Source organism: Eptatretus burgeri, chromosome 7, assembly GCF_056783735.1.
Source record: "Eptatretus burgeri isolate ZD-2024b chromosome 7, Ebu_testis_v1, whole genome shotgun sequence".
Lineage (NCBI taxonomy): Eukaryota > Metazoa > Chordata > Myxini > Myxiniformes > Myxinidae > Eptatretus > Eptatretus burgeri.
This window is the reverse complement of record NC_140967.1, coordinates 71,899,279-71,917,176: the sequence shown is the minus strand read 5'-3', so window position 1 is coordinate 71,917,176 and position 17,898 is coordinate 71,899,279. Positions and strand designations below refer to the sequence as shown.

At 41.4% G+C, this 17,898-nt stretch overlaps 1 protein-coding gene across 5 annotated transcripts in view; it reads left to right on the top strand.

Annotated features, from left to right (window-relative positions):
• Positions 1 to 15,816, top strand: part of FAAP24 (FA core complex associated protein 24) — a 28,060-nt gene extending 12,244 nt beyond the window's left edge. For 3 of the 5 annotated variants that reach the window (XM_085889006.1, XM_085889009.1, XM_085889007.1), the window contains 3 exons: positions 1,560 to 1,699; positions 11,406 to 11,558; positions 15,025 to 15,816. In XM_085889006.1, the coding sequence (XP_085745132.1) occupies positions 1,560 to 1,699; positions 11,406 to 11,558; positions 15,025 to 15,282 (551 nt within the window). In that variant the 3' untranslated portion in view covers positions 15,283 to 15,816. The remainder of the gene's footprint in view (positions 1 to 1,559; positions 1,700 to 11,405; positions 11,559 to 15,024) is intronic. The other 2 variants (XM_085889008.1, XM_085889010.1) reach the window with 1 other exon arrangement.
• The last annotated feature ends 2,082 nt before the right edge of the window (positions 15,817 to 17,898 follow it).

The window sequence follows — 17,898 nt, the reverse complement described above, 5'->3', positions numbered from 1 at the left end:
ACTTCATGTTGTATTTGACCAGTTATTAGCAAGTCTTCATCACCGAATGGATGTTTATAGCATGCTGAACAACCGCTTTGGAGCACTGTTCGAACATAACTTGATGGACATCGCTGACATTCGCAAACGCACTGCTGAACTTGCTGCAGCTTCTTCCCAATTATTTTGAACAATTTTTCTTCTTCTGATGGGATGGTTGTTAGATGGCTTGTTAGATGTAACAACCTCACTAAAAGAAATCGCAATGCATGCCTTTAATTCTCCCACGAGACAAAAGGAAGTGGATCTGACTACACACATACTTAATGACATAACTGACTTTTGGGACATCTGTATGTTGAATGCAAATGGTTTCCAGATCCGTAACAGCATATTCTCAAGGAATGTAAGGATGGAAATGAATATTCCCAAGTGGGACAGATGCTCGTCTCCTCATGGAGGGCGGTCGTAGTCGGTGAAGGTTCTAAAGAGTCTTTGGGTTCGAACGGGTCTTGCAGGGTTTTAGGGATCTTGCGGTTTTGCATTCACATATAATTAATGTACCTACTAACGTTCTGTGCGGACAAACAAATGGACTCAAATGCAATACCCTCTCCTCTGGCGAGGGTAATTGAGAGGTTTAAATTAAACGACGACGAAACATCTCGTGAGCTGATGGAATCTCGTGATATGTGATGGACATACAAACATCGATGACATTTTGAGTTAATTAGCGAATTATCTCTCCACCTGTATGAAAATTTTAAAAAGGGCTCCATTCGTTTTTGCGCAGAGATGTCATGAATCATCATGTCAAATTTCAAAATGATCCATTCAGTTGCTTTGGAGGAGGAGTGAAAAAACAAAAAATGTTAATGGACCCATTGTCGGAAGGAAGAAAGGACTGAAAGACATCATTATTGCTTTAACAGCTCATCTCGACTTTGTTGTATATGAGCTAAAAATGAACTCAGACCAACAAAACATCAAAGGAGTCTGGATGTTTTGTCTCTAATGGCAGTCGAGTCAGGACGAGTGAAATAAATTGACATTGATGACATTGTACATTATTTTTTTGCCCTCAAGGCTTGGAAGAATCTGCTAGTTTAAGTTTTAAACAGAAAGACATATATTCCCATGAGATTGTATACACTTGTATTATTTCACATTTGGTTACATAACATGATGGTGTTGTAAAAATGGAAGTTAAAGGAATACATGAAGAGACAGTCACACTATACGAAATGCAGCATCTGCTCTCCTCTCCCGTTCCCCTCCCAACACCCACAAACACCCATTTCTAGAGATGTAAGAATTATCTTTGTTTTAGGGCAGAGGAGCTGACCAGATATGAACAACAAAATCAAAATATCAGTCGGATTTAATTAGTAATGCATTTTGATACATTGATGTTTTTAAAAGGGTGTGGGGGTGGGAGGTGTGAGATCCCAATGTTATTTGACATGAGGGCCCTGGAAAATCTTAATCCTCTTCTGTGCTGAAGGCACTTGGCCTCACAACCTAAGTTTTATTTTCTTGTTTGAAGTCTCAGCAATGCCATGATGTGGTATGTCCTGCAGGAAAATTGCGGCTTCTGTTTGAGGAACAGCTTGGTTTGGTGGACTTCCAACTCTCAAACAGATCTTGCATCCTGTACATCTCTGAAACCGATCTTGTGGCTGGTTCAGCTTATAAACGCAAGCTGGTTCAATTTAGGAAGGTACGTGGTCTTCATCTTTACTGGACATTCCTTGTGGTATATTGTGTTTGGATTTTTTTTTATACAATGTCAAGGCTCTTGTTCTTGTTCATGCTCTTGTTCTTGCTGTGCTCATGGAAGAGCACCAACACAGAATGGATCAGGACGAAACAGTGGAAAGCTGTGGGGGGATGGGGGAGGGGGGGGGTAACATCAAGAGCAGAAGGGGGGCAATTCCAAACTGTACTGGGGTGGGGTGGGGGGGATAGGGGAACACTTTGCAGCCATTCTTTGATATTTCCTCCAAAGCCAGGCACGCAGTGTGAGGTCTCGTGTTGTCATGTTTAAAGATGACAGCTTTGTTTTTTTTTTAATCCGGCGCTTTTTCCCGAAGTGCACATTTCAGTTTCTTCAGTGTCTGAACGTAGCGAGTCACATTTACGGTCCCCCCTTTGGGCAGGAAAACAACCAGTATGCATCCCTTGGTATCCCAGAATAATTTTTCCATAAATTTGCTGGTGGAAAGTACTCTTTTGGCCTTTTTTGGAGATGTGGAATGATGCCATTCCATGCTTTACTGCTTCGTTTCTGGATCAAAATGGTGGAACCAGCTTTCATCACCAGTCATGATACGGAACAGGAAGTCATCACCCTCTTTTTGTGTTCCTCTGTTGGAAAGTTTGTTCCCATTGGGTTTCAAGTTTGCTAATATCCCAAGGTCACTATTATCTCCTGTACATGGTGTCTGATGCTCAGCTGTACTACGATCTCCCTAACCGTCACCCTTCGGTCCTTACCGATGAGCACATCAACTTTCTGCTCATTGTGTTCAGTTGTGGCGCTTCTCGGCCGACCACAGCATGGCTGATTGGCGATGTCTGTGCTTCCATCTTTTGAAGTGTTTCACTGACCTTCTGACTCTGCGAGCACCCATACAAGCCACTTCGTGCACCTGACTCAATCAGCCGAAAATATCTGCAGCCAAGTTGTTCTCCTTCATGAGCAATTCAATCACTGCAAGTTGGCAAAATAATGTCGTTGACAGCCATTTTGTCACAATGGATTGTGGGAACACCATTGGTGTGCATGCGTGAGGCTTGTGTTTATATGGGTAAATGTCGCAAATAACTCGTGTTCTACTATATTCGGCACAAACGTGTGAAATCCACTGATGCTCATGACTTTTCGTATGGTGTGTGTGTGTGTGTGTGTGTGTGTGTGTGTGTGTGTGTGTGTGTGTGTGTGTGTGTGTGTGTGTGTGTGTTCCTCAAATGTGTGTGTATATATGTATATATATATATATATATATATATATATATATATATATAATGTACATATATGTACGTAGCTTGGTGTTGGCGCAGTGGTTAGGGCAGCGGCTTGGGATCCAAAAGGTCCTGAGTTCAAGCCCTGTTGGGCCACTGAATTAATACACCAGGGGGTTGACTCAGCCTGTCATCCTTCCGAGGTCGGCGAAATGAGTACCAGTGTACTGGGCCGGTGTATACCCTGGTTCAAATAGGTGTACCATATCCCTGTGTCGTAAGAGGCGACCACGGTTGCGTCAGGAAGGGCATCCGGCGTAAAACATGTGCCAAATCACTATGCGGATCATACGGATGATCCGCTGTGGCGACCCCTAACGGGAGCAGCCGAAAGAAGAAGAGAGAATATATATGTGTACGTATACATGTGAGGAACACACATACATACATACATACATACATATATAAATCATAATCATCACACCATTTTAAGGCTTTTTCCCTGAGCAGGGGTCAGCTTTTTGCGGGCTCCAATCGTGGTACCCTTTCTTGTGGTAATGTTTTTACGACTGGATGCCCTTCCTGACGCCAACCCTTTCGTCACCTTCGACACGCAGGGATAATTATCAGTATACTGGTACTCATTTCCCCGACCTCAGAAGGATGACAAGCTGAGTCAACCCCCCTGATGTTAATTCAGTGGCCGGCAGGGCTCAAACTCAGGACCCCGAGGATCCCAAGCGACTAAGCCAACAGCAGGCTATATATATATATATATATATATATATATATATATATATATATATATATATATATATATATATATATATATATCCACACACAGACACACACACACACCGCATGGAGATGTCATTGCTGGAGAAACGACTCATGTCACAGTGACATCTCTTCACCATGTAAACCTCCGCCTCGTCCTCATCGACCGCACTCTCACCTTCTCAAGTTTGCTGATGATGCAACACTCCGCCATAGATGTGATGTTGTTGTGCTTGAAGTTAGAAGTGACAAGCACCGAGTACTTGGCAAGGAAGGCAATGTAGTTGCAATATCTGACACAGGTGTTCAACGTGGCCACACACGTACCTCGATCCATCTTGCCCATCATCGGTTCCTTTAAGGCATACCAGTGACATCACAGCCAAGTGAACTGTCCTGCTTTCAAGCAAACACCACGCAGGACCAAGATGTGAATCTTCAGGACCATTTACAGGGTCCATAAGTGTCTTCATCCTTTACTCGAGGATCTGATGCCCGCACGAAGCATGGGATATTGTCCGTGCACAACGTCCGAAACAGTTTCGGTGGAGATTTGGCATTTTGTTATTGGTGTGTGAAATCGTGCCTTGGCATATTGTTCAGCATATTATGATGGATACTTCCTCCTATTATGTTCATTCATGACCCCGATTAACCCTACCTACTTGTGAGGTCAGCCACACAAGTTTTTCTTCCCCACACCCCTCTATGCCAAGCAATCTCTCTGCACCCCCACTTCTCTCATGACACTCTCTTCCACTTCCTTTCAACTCACTTTTGGTCTGCCACTTCTGCTAACTGCATTCAAATCAAAGACCTGCATGACCACATCCCCCTCTTTGCACAAGTACATATCCCAACCAACGCAGACGTGTCTCGTGCCTTTTCACTGACTCCCCCCCCCCCATTGTATTGACTTTGATGCCTGTTGACAAAAATTACCGTGCTTCCACATTGTCTCAGGTCGCTCACCTGCATCTGAGTTTTCATTTATTTATATTTTCATTTCGGATGCTGTCCGACGATTCTGTGATTTTTTTTTTCCGGTGCTTCAATGTCCATCGGCACACAATTTCAGCTTTCTACGTCACGGGAAACGTACGGATCTTCAATATCAGTCAGTGAGTAAGTCAGTCAGTGGTTAGAAAGAGCTATGCATATTTATAGTTTGTTCTGGTGATGGGTACCGAGTGTATGATGAGGGGGTTAATCCTCGTTTCTCCTCAGAAGAGGTGACTTGGGGCCACCGCTCACAATTGACTTCGTGGTGCAGTGGGTTAACAACCACGAATGCCAATCAGATAACCACGAGTTTCAGTGTCCACCGTCTAATTTGCCATTTACCTTGAGGTCACGTGGCCTCCTGACTGGGGAACGCATCCTCGGCGATGCACCAATCTTATCTTGATTAGATCTTAAGTAATGTGGCCAAGCGTTTACCACTGGTGTTCGCTGACTATGACAAGTTAATTAGTTTGGGAATTATAATCTCCCAGTCTATCGACACTACTGGTCAAAAGTTTTACAACACCCCCATTTTTCCAGTTTTTACTGAAATTTAAGCAGTTTAATGTTTCAATGTACTCTGAAATTAAAGCAGAGAACAAAAGAAACAGTTGCAGATCAAAAAAGAAATCATGGAATCGTTTTGTTGAACAAAATTTAATCTAAATTCTTGACTCATCAAAGACGCCACCTTTTGTAGATATAACAGCCGAACATACTTGTGGCATTCCTTCAACAATGCTGTTGTGGAAATCAAATATTGTTCGGAAAGTTCTTCCTCACACTGTTGCAGAAGTTCCCACAAATGTGATGCACTTGAAGGTTGCTTTGCTTTCACCCTTCTGTCCAGTTCATCCCAAACCAGCTTGATGGGGTTTAAGTCTGGAGACTGTGCTGGCCATTCCATGATTTGAAGCGTACCATCTTGCTCTTTTCTTCTAAGGTAGTTCTGACATAGCCTGGAGCTATGTTTTAGGTCATTATCTTGCTGTAGGATGAACCCCTGACCAACTATGCGTAGACCAGAGGGTATTTTTAACCTCTGCCATTGAAGATCGGAGGTTACCGTTTTCACCCCTTTCTGTTTGTTTGTTTGTTTGTTTGTGAACAGTATTATGGAAAAACTCCTTGACGGATTTCGACGAAACTTGGTGGGGGGGTTCGGTATGGTCCAAGAGAATTTTTTTTTTTTTTTGCATTTCTACATGTTTTAAGTGATTTCCAACCCCCCACCCCCCAAAAAAAATTTTTTTGCAACTTTTTTTTCAACAAAATTTCAATTTCTTTTTTTTTTTGCATTTCTACATGTTTTAAGTGATTTCCAACCCCCCCCCCCCAAAAAAAAAAGTTGGAGAAAAGAACTATAACTCTGTCAGCACTGTTGACATCATATTTAATGAATAAGATATAAGGTTCACTTAAGTCACCCAGCAGTATTGGCGGCGGAGGTTTTGCACTCTCCCGAGTGCTCCCCTCTCGTTTGGCACTGTAAAATGCTGTCGTTGCCCTTTTGATTTAGGGTGCCAGTCACTCTGTGCAAGTCGCCGACTGGATCCAGCAAAAGAGCCCCAGTTCATCACGCTTCCTCCAACATGTTTGACAGTTGGTGTCACACACTGAGGAACCATCCTTTCGCCTCCTCAACGGCTAACAAAAACCCTGCGTGACGAACCGAAGATTTCAAATTTTGATTCATCGGTCCATAAGACCTTCTTCCAGTTTTCAGCAGTCCACTGGTGGTGCTTCATGGCCTAGGCAAGCTTCTTTTTCTTATTTTGCCATCTTCGCAATGGCTTTCTTACTGCCACTCGACCTGTCAAACCTGCAGCTTGAAGTCTTCTCTTCACAGTGGAAACTGAGACTTCCTTACTTCAACCAGTGTTGAGCTGTGCTTGAAGCTGCTGTCCTGTGAGCCGCCTATCACGCAAGCTGTTGACTTTCAGAAACTTGTCTTTTGATTGTGTTGTGGCTTTGGGTCTGCCAGACCTCTTCCTGTCAGTTTTCTCCAGTTTCCAAGTGCCTTTTGATGGTGTCGGAGGGCGCTTGCTAATTGGATGGAGGGGAAGTGGGCGTGTAGCGTTCTTGATCCGAATTCTCCCTCGGAAAGGCCGCTATTTGCGCTCGCGGCTCGGTGCGTTCGGCACCAATCGCCGAACGGGCCCGAGACAGCCCGACGCTCAGTGTTCACAGGTGGTGCGGGAATGGCTGTAGAAGGAGAGAGGTGAAGGTGGCGGAGGGTTTTCGGTGGTGGTTGATGGTTATGGTGCTGTTGGGAATGGCGGTGATGCGATGTTTGCAGGATTGAGTTGTGAAGGTAAAGGTTGTGGCTGTTGGCGTTGTTGTTGTCTGAGGGTTGGAGCGTGGTTGTAGTTGGTGACGATGGCTGGCGTGGTGGTTAAGGTGGTTGTTGTGTGATGGCGGTTTAGACGTGGTTGGTTCAAAATACAGATAGAACAGAAAAAATGGCTATCTCAAAGCGTCGCAGCCCGGATGAATCACATAAATTCCCTTTATACAACGGGGTTGGGGCTAACTACACATGTACTTTGAGATATCTCACCCACGGGCCCTGAATGGTGGTTTGCGAATTTCCACAGCCGTAACAATATGTATATATATATATATATATATGGTTTATTTTTTTAAAAACTACATGAATATTGATTTTCCTTTATAGACCAGTTTGCTCTTTTTTTTGATAGACTTTAATGTGTACTTTATTACCTCCTACAAATGATTTATCGACCACTCTGTCCAATGCGATGACAAGCTGTTCATGTGGAATGTTTGTGTATAATGTAGAAAAATCATAAGTTGATGGACATTAATCCTTGCCCTTGTTATTAATGTTGTGGATACTGTTTATTATAGGTTTGGAATTATCAATGATCCAGAATATATAATACCAGAATAAAACCTCACCTTTTCATGGTTTTTGTTTTTTTTAAACCATTTATAAATTTGTTTCATCGCCCCTGTAATACTACCTGGCAATGGTTTCAAACTGCATTCTCGACTTGTGATGATGAACCTCATCTTACAACGGTTTTGTGCATTTTTGGGATCAGTAAATGAATGGTAATTTACGGTGTTTATCTGGAACCAACAGTTTTCTTGCTTTTGAGTGATTTACATGGTGTTGTATTAAGTCTATTTTATTATTATTATTACTTATTTTGTTGGTTTGAGTCTAGTCTGTAAGCCCAATTCTTCCAAAAGGGTTTGAATGTAGATAGTTTTACAAAGAAATGCAATATTATTATTTGATTTGTCAATTGGAACAATAAAATTGTGTTTGAAGATGTATTAAATAATCACACATTTCTGGATTGTTTAAAATTACCTTTTTTGGTTGACTGATTCGAGCTTTTCTTTTCAAATCAACAATTCTCCATTTTAACATGTTTCTCTACCTCCTCCAACTATAAAGCCATTTGTGTGTTTGCCTCTTTGTGTTTATCAATTTGTTTTCTCATCCATTCCATCAAGTCCTATCATTGTAAGTTCCGTTGCCTCGATTCCAGTTAATCCTATTATTTTTTCTATAACTGGGTCTTTTTGTAAGTAATGCACGTAATTTACTATCTTTGGATAGAAAATTACTGAAGCTCGCCTGCACGTAATTTTGTATCTTTCACTATTCTGAGATCACCTGTGATAATGTGTTTATGATGTAGATCTTTAAATACAAAATGTTCACAATTACAATGATGGGTGTTGACCATTCCTCTACATCTATAGATTGTACAGTTTCCTTATGGTTGAAAATTTTTCCCCTAATTGCATTTCATAAAATGTACACAACCCTTGGTGGCTCTCTGTTGTATTGTTTCTGGAAGTTTACTCCACACTTCCTTCTGTTGTAGTATTTTCTCTCTATTGATCATTTCCCACCCCTTTGTTATCAAACATAATTTTGATGATGTCATTGTCTTTTCTATGATTAACTTCTTTGATTTCTCTTTATACATTCAGTGGTCAATCATGTCCAGAATTGCTTCCATGTGTTGGATTGGGAGTTTCTCTTGATCATCCTCTTCCAATCATCTGTAAACGATTTGCCAAACTTTCAGCTGTTGTTTTTTAAAGTATTGATCTTAATTCTACTATTGTTAAGTAATCTACAGATATTTGATTTGTGAAGATCAAACCACTCATTTACTATTTGGTGTGGTTTCTATAACTATGTTTACGTCCATAATTATGTACTCTGTGTCTCTGAGAGTCTCGTGGTAAAGTGTTAAAAACAGAGGAGATTATGTTTTGGCCATTATGTTGTATGTATGTGTCATTAATTATTTCATTTAATCCATATGGGTGAGCAGTTCTGAATTCTTTTATCCCAAAAAGTTATCTCTGTTTACATGATTGTTTTATATTCCATCCCATCCTTTTTTTTTCTGCCATTACCGCTTATCTTTTATACAACCTGAACACTGAAGCTCGTATTTGCATTCATTCTTACATTACATCTCTGCATTGTTTCACCAATATATTACATCGCACATTTGCTACAAGTCAATAAGTAAGCGATGTTTGAGGTTTTATGTGTAATTAATTGTTTGGTTTCTTTTAACTTGTATGATCTCGCCGTTACTGCATAATTAATGATATTGTTCGTGGCAAATGTAGGACAAGTTTTGCAAATCCCACATTTATGGTATTTGCATTCAAATAAGTGTTCCCCATTGACTAACCCAGAATGGCCACCTCCTACAGGCCCAGGATATGCGAGTTAAATACAGCATTACCTTGTCGAAGAACACAAATCCTCTGAGGAAGACACGTGTTTACACACACACACACACACACACACACACACACACACACACACATACACATACACATACACATACACATACACATACACATACACATACACACACAGCCACTGAGCTTGGGGGAAATGCCATCACTTCCCAGTTCACTCTGGGTACCAGTGATGTCGCAACAATGGTGCTGCCTTTCTCACCACACTCAGCGGGGGATTTCCTAATGAGGAACTTCCTCTTCCCCATGGATGACAACCTATGGGGATTGTCCATGCTCTTGTCCTTTTAAATGCTGAACGTCAAGGAAACTGCACATACCATTTTAAAAAGTCTTTGGTATGATTCTGCCCCTGAATGATGTCGTCTTGTCTCCACCTTATCTCTGCCTAATGGCACCAGGATATAATAAAAAAAAAATTCTCCTATTTAGCAATTCCTCAAAATATTCCTTCCATATACTGCTCTTGATGACCTTCATGTTCCCAATATCCCTGAGCCCTTTTCATGCTCTTGGTCCACCTTGTAAATTAATTTTTTTTTTTCTCTCCGTTTAACTTTTTGTACAACCCTCCACATGCCTCTTCTTTCGCCCCCCCACTCCCCTATACATGCCCATTCAAATCACCTCTCCCCACCTCCGCCTCTGGGAAACATGTGACAAAGTCCTCTGAACTATTCCAGAACTTCTCCTTTTCCTGCTCCTGGTATCCCACCTGAGGTGCATATCCTGAAATGGCATTCAACAAATTCCTCTCAACAATCGGCTTCACAGACATCGGTCTCCAACTCACCTTGACAAATCCACCTCCTGCTGTGCCAACTCCTTGTCCAAAAACCACACCTGTTCCATTCTTCCTGCCCTTCCCTCCACTATAGAGAACAGTAAACCCTTGACCTAGTTCCCTTGTGTCATTTCCTGTCCCTATGATCTCCTGCAACCAAGCACCCCACACTGTTCTACTGATCAGAACATCGACAATCTCCCCACCCTTTCCTGTCAAACTGTCAACACTCAAGGAATCAAATTTCAACCTCCTCTCATTACACAACTAAGCCGTTTGAAAAGTTGCCAAATGACATGGGGGTGGGCTGTTCACTCACATCAACCCTGCTGGGCGAGGCTCCACCAGTTGGGAATGGTGCCATTCTTCCCGTTCACTTTTTCTTTTGAAGAATTAATGTCCGTGGTTGTTAGCCAAAATGTTTTACATCCGGTTGGCCAGTCATGGCAATAAACCCTGAACTGTGAGGACCAGGGATTTGAATTCCGAGTCCATCTCCGAGCCACCTGTAGACGAACACAAGAGGGCATAGATTGCCCTTGTTTTTTTTTTTTAATCACAATTTCCTTCTCTTCCTTCTTCCAATATTATTCATGGGTAAATCAGAAGTAAATTATGAATGTGAATAAAGGCATGACATTTAGAATTTAGAAATTCAATGCCAACAATTTATGGAATAATTGGTTTTCCAAGTGAGTTCCCAAGGAAGTGGTGGTAACACAAATCTGTAATAGACTCCCACATACAATGTGTAACCAATATCATCCTTTTTGTTATATTTAGACTGTGGGGCAATAGTGGGTGGCAAAATAAAGTGGGTTGTGGGCAGAAATCAAATTACTGTATTCTACTTATACACATTATATGTCGTGAACTCTTATCCTGTGCATCCCCATCTACCTTCATACCTTGCGTCTTTTCAGGTTTCGATATTAAAATTGAATAGTAGCGATTTTGAAATGAAAGAAACTGAATAGTGATGTCAGTTAAGATTACACCAGCATTGGGTGTACAAATGGTACGACTAGATATTGTTACTTATTCTGTATCAGTTGTTTTTGTTTTTTTTTCTCTCTCTCTCTCTCTCTCTCTCTCTATTCCCCCCCCCCCCCCCACCTTTTTGCAGGCATGTCCCCAACACAGCACAGTTCTCGTAGAGCGAACGGCGATTAGTGAGCAATATTTTTTGGCTGTGCAGCAATTCGCAGTGCTGGTCTTGGGAGTCACCCTTATGCCTGTGATTAGCCAGGCAGAGGCTGCTCTGGTCATCACACATTTGGTTGGTATCAGCACCTCACACATGGCACAATTCTAAACTCCAGTATTTCTTTATAAATAACATTTCATTTGAACTGTCATTTAAAATATGCAGAGCATATACAGGGTGAGCCCAAAAAAGTGGGCCCCAGAAAAAGTTTCATAACTTTAATATTATCCAATCGAACTTCACAAAATTTGCAGATCCTATTACTCCCTTATATAATATATCACTGACAATTTTGGTTGTCTACAAAGAAATTTGGCAATTTTACCATGAAAATACTGACGATGTCGATGTTTGATGATATGCTCCAAATGGGTACCATTTCGCTCAATGCAGCAGGCCACACGTCGAGCAAAGCTATTGATGACTTTCATGCACTGTTATTAGAATTCTTCTAAAGTACTCTTTGCTGATATTGAACTCTTGACAGCGGTGCTGAATCAACTGAGTCAACGATGCCAACCATATTCTCGGATGACCTTCCTGATTTTGGTTGGCCAGAGTTGCCTGCCTCCTTTATTTAGTGAATTAATATCCAAGACTGTGCCATGCTGTCTAAATCTTTTCACAAACCTTTGAATTTGAAACTTGCTGTGTGCTTTCCTTGTTGCAAAATGTGCACAGAACAGGCTCCTTGTCTGTAACAATGAATTTGTCTGCAGATAGTTTTCTTCAGATGTCCACGACTTGGCATGTGAATGTGAATATCATCGATTCAAGAAACTTGGCAGATTATACTCTCCCTTAACTCACTTCAGACTTGAAAAAATGAAAGATTGAATGAAAACTGAAGGTTATTAAACTTTTTCCAGGGCCCACTTTTTGGGGTCACCCTTTACAAGCACAAAATCGTCCATTTGGTAAGGGAGTTTAAACTAGGAAAGGTTTGAAAAATGGTCAACCAACCTTTCATATAGCTTGGGTATCCACAGCAGATCTATGAGATGAGTGTCAGCGATGTCAAATGACTGCCTTTGCCTTCACCCCAATCAAGTTATGAAAAAAAAAAAAACACTTTTGGGGCCATCTGTTAATTACACACACAAATGAAGGGCACTCGGTAGAGCGTATACCTCCACCACAAGAACATATCAGGCCCAATACATTTTTTAAACTAGAGGGGGAGCACTCGGTAGAGTGCAAAACCTCCGCCGCCAATATTGCTGGGTCACTTAAGTGAACCTGATATCCTATTCATTGGAGGTCAAAACGGATCAGACTCGACTGAACCACGATTGAATAAACTAAACTAGATCGACGTGCATGTAGAAATGCCCAAAAAATAAAATCTACATTTTTTTGAAAAAAAAAGTTGCAAAATTTGTTTTTTTTCTCTCTAACAAAATTTTTTGGGGGGTTGGAAATCACTTAAAACATGTAGAAATACAAAAAAAAAAATTTGAATATTTTTCAAATAAAATCAATTTTTTTGAAAAAAAGTTGCAAAATTTTTTTTTGGGTTGGAAATCACTTAAAACATGTAGAAATGCAAAAACAAAAATTCAAATATTTTTTTAAAATGGCCGCCATAGCGGCCATATTGGACTTTGGACCAAGTCCAAAATCTAATGGCATGATCCTTGGACCATACCTTATCCCCCCATCAAGTTCCGTCGAAATCCGTCCAGGAGTTTTTCCGTAATACTGTTCACAAACAAACAAACAAACAGACAGGGTGAAAACAGTAACTCCGTCCATCTGCGATGGCGGAGGTTAATAATATTCTATACAGTACTATATCGTTTTTGGCCCTATCTGTCAATGGTGAAGAATCACATTAAAAATTCTAGTCTGCGGATCCAGATGCGGATCTTCACCAAAATCTAATCAATTCGTCCTTGTCTTGTCACACACCCATCCTGTCCCCAAAATTTCATCTGGATCTGTTCACAACTTTGAGATATCCTGTACACAAACAAAGGGGTGAAAACATAACCTCCTTCACCTTTGGTGGTGGAGGTAAATATGGTGGCATGTTGACCTTCTCCCTATATGGCTGCAATGGTCCAAACCCTTCTCTACTTACATGCAAATTTTCCATGTCATTGGAGCAATGTCACTTCCTGACCTGTTGGGACATTACCGTTGTCATTGTGGACTGTAGGCCTCAAAAAGGCTGATGCTTTGAGTTCATCCAAAACCAGGTCCAAACTTTGGTTTCCTTATGCATTGTTTCATGTTGCTTCCTCTTCTTAAAAATTCCATAAAACCACCTATAAGGAATGCATGAGCCTGAAAATACTGATTTGCCAAAACGTAAAATGGTATCGGTGGCATTTCATGTACAATACATTCTCCATTGTGTTCCTTTTATGAACATCTTGCAAAGTCAGCAGAGGGCGCTATGAGATCGATTTTTTTTTTTTTTTAAATGCTTGGCAGTAAAACATTTGGATTCCATGTCAGATGTATAGTATTTACAACTGTAATTTCCAACAAAGCTAATAAAGGTCAATAAACATGATGTACATGCTCACAATAATTGTTCAAATAAATGTGGAGTTGGAAATTGAGAAATTGAACTTGTTGACATTCCTTTATGACATTGATACGAGTACTATACCTGTAAACACCAAAGCAAACAGAAGCACTGCTTGTCTAACTTGGGATTGCTTTTGGGTGAAGGTAGAATGTACAAGGTGTGTGAAAAGTTCTACGAACGAGATATTCGTTAAAGTCCAAGACGTGCCATTTTAAAAAATTATTTTATTTATTTCTCCATATGTAAGATTGGACTCGCAGGATCGCCTCTAAACGGTCTAGCTTGGGTTCGGATCTGTCATCCTGGTGTTTTACAGGCAGGATGATTCGTCTATCTGTGCTGTCCCTTGGATGGACATTAAATTTAGCATGCCGTACCCTGGCATTAGTTGGTGAAAATTATATCCCACCATGTTCTTCGTGAAGAGTAGGTGAGCTATTGCTGGCACCATGAACTCATTACAAATTCCTGCCATGTCTTCCTGAGTCAGAATGGCAACCCTGCCAGAATTGTAGCCTAGTAATTGCTTCGGCAGATGTGCTACTGCCGGCACCATGGCCAAGTTCCAAATTCCTGCCCTATCTATTGCTTGGAAGACAATGGAAAACCACCCAGTATAATCCTTGCCAAGATACTGCTTTGGCAGTACTGACACTCAGTAACAGACTTCAGAATAATGAAGATTCTGAAGTCTGTTACTGACTTCAGAATCTTCAGAATCCAGAATATGCAAGTGTATATAATCTTTTCTTCCTATATGCCTTATTAATTTTATTTTTAGTTTTGGTGTGTCTTGTTTGTAGAATAGTTTTGAACATCCAAGGTACAGGGAAGACAGGAACCTGTCCTGTCAGCAATTCAATTTGTGGCCACACGACTCATTTGATTGAATGTGGCACAGATCTTGCTGTTCAAAGCCGATTCAGTTAAAAGCTTGTGTTTTTGCTTGTGTTCACTTGTTCTCGATCAGTGTTTTGAAACTTTTTTTGCTCTGTGCAGGCTGGAGAACATTGCAAGGAGAACACAGGGAACCCATTTCTGCCTCGTCATAATCCACCTGGGCTAATAAATGGGCAGGTCTTGGAGAGCATCCTGAAGGTTCCAGGGATTGGTCAGGTCAAGGCTTTGGCACTGCTGAACTACTTCCCCTCACTCCTGAAACTTTCAACTGCCTCAGAGGATGAACTGGCTGAGGCTGTAGGGCCAGCTTTAGCTAAAAACATTCACAGGTTTTTCACGTCGGCCACAAACCCGTGAAATGGAGCGAGGTCTGCAAACAGAAATCTGAGCAATTGCTTGCCGGACACTACAAAGACTGCGTGCATAACCCGAATGCTCTCTGGACTACAATGGTGTCCGAAAAAAGTTAATGCGGTAATGTACAAGAGAATCGGCATCGTGGTATTCAAAGTTTCAATTTACCATTTTTTTGTTATTACATGTCCTTAAGCTTGACTTTTTTATTGACTTAAAAGATGTCTGCTAAGACAAAATATGTCTCCATTATATTTACAAAAATAATAAAAATAAAAGCTGACAAGCTCATGAAATTAAGCTTGATTTCAACTGAATAAAAATCCTGCATTTTGTAATCCTGGTGCTCAAAAGAAGACCAAATATAATTAATGTTTACTGTACTATCTCAATGTTGGTTTTCCAAAAGGTATTGCAAGTGTTGTCAATCGAGCTGTTTGGAATTTCTTTCCAAGCCACAACGGAATGTAAGCTCTCAATGTATTAAATGAGAGCAGTGAATGATGGAACAGCCAAGCAAAATAAAATGATGGAACAGTATGAAAGAACTACAGTATTCAAGTAATTGTAGGCAGTTCTTTTGTTTTCCCAGTGATCAAGGCTCATGATTATTACGTATTCGCAAATACCACACATCGCTTCACTGATGTGAAAATTAAGAGAGAGGACAGAGAGATGGGGGGGGGAGAGGGAGGGGGGAATAGCTGGAGAGAGAAAGATGGAGGGGGCGGAGGGACAGAGAAAGATGGGGGGGGGAGGAGGGACAGAGAGGGTAGGGAAGGGGGGGAGAGAGGGAGGTGGGAGACAGCAAATAAGACCAAGGCTTACCTTGCCGTGCTGAACTCCCCGGGGATCAATGATTGGTCGAGGGTTATACATGATCATCACCGCCGCTCCTCGACACAAAGTGCCATTGACTGTGTTTTGTATTTACGGTGATGGCCTGCTTCACATGGGTGGCAAAGGTTTCATAGGCTTGAACTGTGTCCTGAACCAGATAGTACGGACAACCGACTGAAGTATAACACATTGACTCGGAGATCGCAGCTACAAGAGGGCAGAATGCAGTCATTGTTGTTGTGTTTGCTTCTAATCTTGCTTTTTGCTGTTGAGTTTCATTTGCTCTGGATTTTTGTTATTCCTTGTTTTTTGTCATCTTTGTGTCCTGCTTTTTTTCTTCTTGTTTCTTTCTTCTTCTATCAGCCTCTCCTTACTTTGTTCTTTGTCGTCTTTTTCTTGTTCTTCTGTTTTCGTCCTTCTGCATTTCTCTTTCCTCTTTCTACCTTCCTTCTCCAGCATTGATTCTTATTCTTCAGCACTGAGGATTATCACACAGCACACATCACATTTTATCACAGCGTTTGACTTTTTTTTTTATCCTTGTAGAGCTGCAGAATAGACAATTTAGCAGGTTTTTCCATGTGGAGTGAAGATGAAAAGGTTTTTGCCATTGCCAACTCTTGAACAACCAACATAGAGTTAGCCATGAGAAAAGCATGGGCTTTGCAGGTTGAGGCCAACAACTTTGAGCAATTGTCCTTGTGCCTTGTTGATGCTCATGGCAAAACTGAGGTGGACAGGGAACTGGAGCCTTTTAAATTGAAATGGCAAGTCAGATGGGATGATTGGAATGAAGACATCCTGTCCTGCTTCATGGCCAGTCATGATTGTGGCTTCAATGACATGTGGCATAAGCTTCTTGACAGCGAAACGTGTTTCATTGCAGTGTTGGTGGGTCCAGATTCCTGAGAAGCATGATGGGTGCACCAATCTTGAGCTCCAGATTGTGAGGAGGTATACCTGGTGGTACCAGATGGTTAAGAAATTCTGTGGGGTCGTGGACTGCTTCATTTGTGTCTGGTACAGTGTCAACAGACTTGTACATTTGCATAGTGCCGGGTAACTGTGTAAGAAGGCCTCTGTTTGTGGAATTGGCAGCATCATTTTTCTTTGGCATATGATGGCTCTTTGGCATAACCACTTGTGGTCATGGAAGTTATGTGCAATATTTGGAAATACTACATCTTGTAGTTATTGAAGTGTTGCAACTGTTTTCCCAATGTTGTTCATCAACATAGTTCCATCTTGATTTTCAGAAACCATGGCTCCATTTCCCAGTTTGAGCAGGCTTGCAGCAAACTCCACAGCAGATGAATCACCTGTTCGAAGCACTCGCATGATGGTCATTAGGCTGAGTTGCTGAATGTTGTTCCGAATGTATGAGGCTTTGAGGCAGTCCTGCAGTTCATCAGCTTTGGTTCCATGTGGAATGACTGGCAGCATCTGTCGAAAATCCCCAGCCAACACCAGTCACTCCACACATTCTTCTGTCATCATGTCGAAGATCTTGCAGGGTGCGATCAAGAGCCTCTAAGGCAGCTTTGTGAGACATTGTACATTCATCCCAGACAATGAGCCGGCACCCCTGCCAATGTTGCAGGTTGGTGCCTCCATACTTGCCAGATTTAAGGGTAACTTGAAGACTGAGTGAGCTGTTCTTCCTCCTATCAACAGTGTGGCAGCAATGCCTGATGCCACTGCAAGGGCAATCATGTTTCTCTGCCAGATTTTTGCCAAAAGATTGATGAGAAACATTTTGCCAGTTCTACCAGGAGCACC